This window comes from Narcine bancroftii, chromosome 3 (assembly GCF_036971445.1).
Source record: "Narcine bancroftii isolate sNarBan1 chromosome 3, sNarBan1.hap1, whole genome shotgun sequence".
Lineage (NCBI taxonomy): Eukaryota > Metazoa > Chordata > Chondrichthyes > Torpediniformes > Narcinidae > Narcine > Narcine bancroftii.
The window spans coordinates 259,919,469-259,927,883 of NC_091471.1; the positions used below are offsets into that span (position 1 = coordinate 259,919,469).

At 35.8% G+C, this 8,415-nt stretch overlaps 1 protein-coding gene across 2 annotated transcripts in view; it reads left to right on the top strand.

Annotated features, from left to right (window-relative positions):
* Window positions 1–8,211, top strand: part of LOC138758602 (protein S100-A1-like) — a 95,241-nt gene extending 87,030 nt beyond the window's left edge. For both annotated transcript variants that reach the window (XM_069927803.1, XM_069927804.1), the window contains exon 4: window positions 7,942–8,211. In XM_069927803.1, the coding sequence (XP_069783904.1) occupies window positions 7,942–8,103 (162 nt within the window). In that variant the 3' untranslated portion in view covers window positions 8,104–8,211. The remainder of the gene's footprint in view (window positions 1–7,941) is intronic.
* Window positions 8,212–8,415: the final 204 nt, after the last annotated feature.

The window sequence follows — 8,415 nt, forward strand, 5'->3', positions numbered from 1 at the left end:
GAGGCCCTGAATGGATGTAAGAGATCATAAGGAAGATTATCAGAGTTTTCTGTGCGCAACAGCAAATATTTTTTCCATATAAACGTTTGCCTGGTTGTGCTGAATCTGAATATTTTAAAAAAAACAACCCTGGATAGGCATAGCTGGTTCTAGTCACTGTACTTAAGGATGTGAAGGTCATAGGGAGGACACAGACTTAATGAATAGATGGAAATCCTAAAAAAAAGAGCAGGAGTTATTCACTTGACCTCTCGAGTTTGGTTTGGCATACAGTCTGATCATGATCAATCCGATATCTCAGTTCCTGTGCTCTTCTGATACCCCTTGAAGCTGTTTACATCTATGAATCTCCTTCCTCCAATCTATTCAGTGATTTTTGGCTCCACAGTCCTCGGAGTCAGAATTCCACAAGTTCCGCATCTCCTTATCCAAATGTGTTCACCACATCCTGAGATTGTGACGCCTGGTTCAAAACCTTCCAGCCAAGGGAAGAATCCTCTCTAGACCTTCCAGTCAGAGGCTTGAAGGTCAAAGCTCCTCTCATGACTAGGCCTGTATTCTGAACTCTTGTCATTATGAGCTTAGTGAACCAGAGGGGAGTCAGGGATTAGAGTTTTCACCAAAAGGGTGAGACTGGGGGAGCTGGGGATTTTCTCCTTGCCACCAAGAAGTTTGATCTAAGATCTGTTGGAGATATACATGATCATTATAGGGTTTTGACAGGAAACCAGGGGGGAGGAATTTCCATTAGCAAATTATTTAAAGACTAGAAGAATTGGATGTTTACTCTTGTTCAAAAAGGCTGGAGATATAGGAGGAGGAACTTTCTGTCACACAGTAGTTACAATTTGGAATTCCATGACTCTAAAGGGATGGAAACAAAGTCAAACACAGTCAAGAGGAAACAAGGAGGGGGAGAGTCACGTGATGGAGTAGTGGCCAGTCAGGGAATTCCAGCCCTCTCCAGAAAAGTTAAAAAAAATGCACAAAACACAAAGGTACAAGAGTAAAAATTAAAACAAAGTAAAAATAAAGGTGAGAAGAAACTGGCAGCGAAGAGAGAAAAGTCGAAAACAACGGGAAGAAGAGAAGATGAAAGAACGTCGGAAGAAGAAGGTGAAGGCCTTGCCTGTCCGAGGAGGCCCGCCACAGAGAGAGAAGCCCGCTCCCTCAGGTCAGTGGAAGTCCCGGGCTCGGGACTACAAAAATGGCTCGCAGAGCCGAGTAAAAGTGCGCAACCGCACATGCGCGACTCCTCGCGCATGCGCGATGCGCATTAAAAAAAACACACTGATGGGAGGGGGGAACAGCTGCGGAGTCGATCTCCACAGCTGAGAGAAACACCTGCAACACAGCAACAGGTGCAGAACGTAGAAAATAACGACAACAAGAAAGAAGAGGGTAAAAAGAAAACAAGGAAACAACAGATGGTCAACCCAGAGGAAGAAGAAGAACAGAAAGAAATTGAAGAAGAAGAGAAAGGCAAGACAATGGATATATCTTTTTTTAAAGAATATATGGAATCAGTGAAAGAATGGCAATTACAAGAATTTAATGAGATAAAAAGAAGAATTAAGAGTTCAGAAGAAAAAATGAATAAAATAGAGATGGTCATGTCAGATATAGGAAAAAGAGTGGATAATGTGGAAGAACGAGAAATAATCGTAGAAATGGAAGTAGAGGACTTAAAAGAGAAATTAGAAGAATCTAATAAAAAAGTTAAAGAGGCACATGAGCTGTTAGCTCAGAAGATAGATATAATGGAAAACTATAATAGAAGAAATAATATAAAGATAGTGGGCCTTAAGGAAGATGAAGAAGGCAAGAATATGAGAGAATTTATAAAAGATTGGATCCCTAGGGTCCTAGGAAGACCAGAATTACAGGAAGAAATGGAAATAGAAAGGGCACATAGAACATTAGCCCCGAAACCACAGCCACAACAAAAACCAAGATCCATTTTAGTAAAATTCCTAAGATATACAACAAGAGAAAATATATTGGAGAAAGCAATGAAGAAAATAAGAGAAGACAAAAAGCCACTGGAATACAAAGGTCAAAAAAATTTTTTCTATCCAGACATAAGTTTTGAACTCCTGAAGAAGAGGAAGGAGTTCAATACAGCAAAAACAATCTTATGGAAAAAAGGATATAAATTTATGTTAAAGTACCCAGCGGTACTTAAAATAGTTATTCCAGGGCAGCAAAACAGACTATTCTCAGATCCAGAGGAAGCACGAAAATTTGCAGAACAACTACAAAACAAGCAGAGAGATGAAGACATGTAATGAGAGTAAAAATGACCACGAACTATATGTATGTGTGTATATGGGTATATATATATATATATATTTATATATATACATATATATATATATATATATATAGGTGTGTATGTATATATGTGTATACATTAGTGTATCCGTATTTAGAGGAAAATATATAGAGTATAGATAAGAATTAATAAGGGAATGAAAGGGAATAGAGGGAATAAGGAGGGAATTAAAAGAGTGACCTTTGTTATATATGAAAATTGAAATCTTTTCCGGGGGAGTTACGGTCACTGCAAAATCAGTTGACGCTTGCGAGTGTATTTGCAAATCCAAATGGAGAGGGGAGATGTGGTTGCCCGGCAAGGGATAAAGGGCAACTCAGGAGGGGGAGGGGAGAATGGGGTTAAAGAAGTTTTAAATAGGAGAATAAGGAAAATGTTTGATGTTTTAGAAATGTTATCTTATAAAGTGTTCAAAACAAGAAAGCAGAAATGGATAAGAAGGAAAGGTAATGATGGAGAAACGGAAAGGGAAGATAAACAAAGTATGAAATGGCTACGTTGAACTATATGACTTTAAATATTAACGGAATACATAACCAAATCAAAAGGAAGAAACTGCTAAATTTACTGAAAAAAGAAAAAATTGATATAGCATTTGTGCAAGAAACACATTTAACTGAATTGGAGCACAAGAAATTAAAGAGAGATTGGGTAGGACATGTAACAGCAGCGTCGTATAATTCAAAAGCAAGAGGAGTAGTTATATTAATCAGTAAAAATATACCTATTAAAATAGAAGAGGAAATAATAGATCCAGCAGGGAGATATGTAATGATAAAATGTCAGATATATTCGGAGTTTTGGAATCTATTCAATGTATATTCACCTAACGAAGAAGATCAAAAGTTTATGCAAGATATTTTTTTGAAGATAGCAGATATGCAAGGGAACATATTAATAGGAGGGGATTTCAACCTTAATTTGGATTCAAATATGGATAAAACTGTGAAAAAAAATTAACAGAAAGAACAAAGTAACCAAATTTATTATTAAATCGATGGAAGAAATGCAACTTTTGGATATATGGAGGAAACAACACCCAAAGGAAAAGGAATATTCGTATTATTCGGGTAGACATAAAACATACTCAAGAATAGACCTATTTCTGTTATCAGCTCGTATGCAAGATAGAGTAAGAAAAACAGAATATAAAGCTAGAATATTATCGGACCATTCACCCCTGATATTGACAATAGAGTTAGAGGACATCCCTCCAAGAATGTATAGATGGAGATTAAACTCCATGCTACTTAAAAGGCAGGATTTTAGAGAATTCATTGAAAGACAAATTAAAATGTACTTTGAAATAAATATAGAATCAGTGAAAGATAAGTTTATACTATGGCATGCAATGAAAGCGTTCATCAGAGGGCAAATAATGTTATGTAACCAAGATGAAGAAGGACTACAATCAGGAAACAGAGCAGTTGGAAAGGGAAATAGTAAATATAGAAAAAGAATTAGCAATGAAGGAAATACAACTAAAAGAAGAGAATTGGCAGATAAAAAAATAAAATATGAAACACTACAAACATATAAGGTGGAGAAGAACATAATGAAGACAAAACAGAAATATTATGAACTAGGGGAAAAAACACACAAAATTCTAGCATGGCAGCTTAAGACAGAACAAGCTAAGAAAATGGTATTGGCATCAAGGAAAAAAGACAAACAAATCACATATAATCCAACGGAGATTAATGAAAACTTTAGAGAATTCTATGAACAATTATACCAAACTGAAAACGAAGGGAAAGAAGGCAAAATAGATGAATTTTTAACTAAAATTGAACTACCAAAATTACAAATAGTGGAACAAAATAAATTAACAAAACCATTTGAAATAGTAGAAATACAAGAGATAATAAAAAAACTACCAAATAATAAAACATCAGGAGAGGATGGATTCGCAATAGAATTCTATAAAACATTTAAAGATTTATTAATTCCTCCCCTCCTGGAAGTAATCAACCAGACTGACAAAACACAAAGCTTACCAGATTCATGTAAAACAGCAATAATTATAGTAATACCAAAGCAAGGGAAAGATCCACTCGCACCAGCGTCATATAGACCAATATCATTACTTAACACAGATTATAAGATAATAGCTAAACTATTAGCAAATAGATTAGCAGATTATGTACCTAAAATGGTAAATCTAGACCAAACTGGATTTATTAAAAAATGACGGACAACAGACAATATTTGTAAATTTATTAACTTAATTCATGCAGTAGAAGGAAGTAAAGCGCCAACAGTAGCAGTTGCTTTAGATGCAGAGGAGGCCTTTGACAGAGTAGAATGGAATTATTTATTCAAAGTATTGCAAAAATTCAGTTTACCAGAGAAGTATATTAATTGGATTAAAGCATTATATAAGGGGCCATTGGCGAAAGTGACAGTAAATGGATATATATCAAAGCAATTTAATTTAAACAGATCAACAAGGCAGGGATGCCCACTATCACCCTTATTGTTTGCATTAGCTATAGAACCACTAGCAGAATTGATAAGAACAGAAAATAATATAAAAGGAATAAAAATAAAAGACAAGGAATATAAAATCAGTTTATTTGCGGACGATGTTATAGTATACTTAACAGAACTAGAACTATCAATAAAAGAATTATATAAGAAATTGAAGGAATATGGAGAAGTGTCGGGTTACAAGATTAACGTAAATGAGTGAAGCAATGCCAATGAATAATGCGGATTTCTCAAAATTTAAGAAGGAATCACCATTCAGATGGCAAATGCAAGCAATAAGATACCTAGGTATACAAATAAATAAAAATCTCGGCCTTCTATATAAACTCAATTATTATCCACTAATGAAAAAATTACAGGGCGATTTAGAGCTTTGGAAAGATTTACCACTAACACTAATAGGAAGGATAAACTGTATTAAAATGAACATTTTCCCAAGGATACTATACCTATTTCAGGCATTGCCAATACACTTGACAGAGAAATTCTTCAAGGAGTTAAAGAAAATAATAAGGAAATTTTTATGGAAAGGGGGGAAACCGAGGATAGCACTAGATAAATTAACAGAATAGTATAAACAAGGAGGCTTACAATTGCCAAACTTTAAAAATTATTATAGAGCCGCACAATTAAGATACCTATCAGATTTTTATCAAACAAGGGAAAAGCAAGATTGGACTAGATTAGAACTAGATAAAATAGGGGAAAAGATACATGAACACATATTATATAAATGGGATAAAAAATTGGTACAACATAGGAGTTCTCCAGTATTACATCATCTACTCAATATTTGGAAGAAGATTCACGTAGAAAGGAATAAAACAAATTACCAATTACCAAAACTAATACTGACGCAAAATCAGTTACTCCCTTTTACAATAGATAACCTTTCCTTTAGAGAATGGGAGAAAAAAAGGGATCAAAAGAATAGAAAATTGTTTTTCAGGAAATAGATTATTATCCTTTGAACAAATGAAGGATAAATATAATATAACTCAAGATATAGTGTTGGCATATTACCAACTGAGATCCTACTTGAAGAACAAATTAGGAAGTAGTCTGAGGTTACCAGAGGGAAGTATCTTTGAATATGTGATTACAGATACAATGACAATCAAAAGATTTATAACAAATATGTATATTAAACTGCAAGAAAAGGTGAATGAGGAAACAAATGGAAAAACTAAACAAAAATGGGAACAAGATTTAAATATAAAGATAAAGAAGGAAACATGGGAGAAGTTATGCTCTGGAACGATGAGAAATACAATAAATATGAGGTTACGTATGATACAATATAACTGGATACACAGGCTATACATTACACCTCAAAAGTTAAATAAATGGGACCCAACAGTATCTGACAGATGTTTTTGTTGTAAAAAAGAAATGGGAACAACAATTCATGCAATCTGGACATGTGAGAAAGTAGAAAAATTTTGAGAAGATCTAAACCAGATATTAAATAAAATTACAAAAAACAATATACCAAAAAACCCAGAGATCTTCCTCCTAAGTAACATAAAAAATAAAGAATTTGGACTTGATTTGGATGGTGCACAAAAAAGATTTGTTAAGATAGCTCTAGCCGTAGCAAAAAAATGTATTATGTCAACCTGGAAATTTGAAAATAATTTGAGAATACAACAATGGTATGTAGAAATGAATAAATGTATTCCATTAGAAAAAATAACATATAATTTAAGAAATAATATTGAAATATTTGAACAAATATGGGAACCATACATGAAACACAATAGAGAAAACCTAAAGGGGACATCTACCACCTAAATTAATGAAAGGAGAAGAAAATGAAAAGAATTGACTCAGTGGAATTTCTTGTTTATTTTTATTGAATGACAACATTGTTTGACTGGTTTAATGTGTCTTAGATTTTGTACTTTAAATGAGTGGGGGGGGTAGGTAGGGAGGGTGGGATGGGAGGAGGGGGGGTGGAATGACACTATATATTTGAAAAGGAAAATGTATGTATCTTGGTCAGTGTGGTTTATGATGTGAAAAAAAAATTTAAAAAAGAGGAAACAAGGAGGACATTGGAGGGCTGATGACTTAGAGGGCTATGGGAAAAGAACAAGGGATCAAGGCAGCCAGGACACCTTTACAAGAACCATACAGATGTGCTGAATGGCCTCTCACAGTGGCATGATTCTCTGTGGTCACTCACATTGATGGTTGTGTAGGCTGCACTCATCAAGCCAGATTTCTAAGATCCCAGCTGTGATCACCTTCCAAAATAACTCTGAGGCATCAGAAGTAAAATATGAAAGTCTGCAAACAGTTGAAGTAAAAACACACAACACTGGAGAAGCTCAACAGGTCAAACAGTAGCAAAGATAAACATACATAACCAACATTTCAGGCTTGAGCCCCTCATCAAGTTATGGAAAAAAATGCAGGCAGGTGCTCAAACAAAATGGTGGGGGGGGGAGGAGTACAGACCCACAGGCTGGAGGTAAAGGGTGGATAAGGGAGGGAGGGCAGACAAGCTCATGAGCGGGGGGGGGGGGGGTGGAGGAGGAAGAGAAGGAACACTCTGTGAATAGAGAAGAGGGTTAAGAGCTGGAGGAAAGAAAACAGGGGGAAAGGGAAGGGAGGGAGAATGGAGAGTAGGCTAGCAGAAACCGGAGAAGTCGATGTTAATGCCATCCGATTGGAGAGTGCCCAGATGGAAAATCAAGTGTTGTTCCTCCAATTTATGGGCGGTCTGGGTGAGATAGTACATGAGACCATGGACAGACATGTGACTATGGGGTGGTACACAAAATTGAAATGGTTGGCCACTGGAAGATCCCTCTCACTGATGCGGACAGAGCGAAGGTGCTCAGCAAAACGATCGAGGTACCCTTAGTTTGCACTAGATATGATATAAATGCTATTTGTTCCTAACTGTCTGACTTGAACATGAAATATTGCATGGTGTTGTTTTAGTGTTGCGCTGAAGGCATCCTTTGGCCTGCAAAGAATGGCTGTTTGGGCTTCTCTCTACAGAAGTAGGACAGCCAACTACAACAAGGTCTTCCCCTGCCGAATAATTCCCAAATGGCAAGAAATTTTCCAAGCAAATCTTTATTTAATCTGTTCTTTTCCCGCAGTATCAGAAAGATCCCAACTCGGTGGATGTCATCATGAGAGACCTGGACATGAACTGTGATGGGCAGGTAGATTTCCAGGAGTTTATTCACTTGGTAACAGCTATCACCATCGCCTGCAATGAGTTCTTTGTTGAGCTTTTGAAGAAGCAGGGGAAGTTGTAAAAAAATGAACCCATGATCTTGGACTGACGGTAAAGTTTGGGGCATTGGGTGCAGGGAATTCTGAGCAGAAAACACACAAGCTCTGGATGTTGATAATCATCAATAAAGGTGACAGTTAGACTCTGATTTCTGATTCTATTCATTATTTCAGTACTTTCTAACAGTTCAATGTTGATCAGAAAAAATAATTTGAATTTGTATAAACATTTTTAGTATGGTAAAAATGTGATCTTGTTTTTTTAAAATGGTTATCAAAGTTTGACCTTTAGCCACACAAAGAGAAAATGAGTCAGATGACAGAGACGTGGGCAA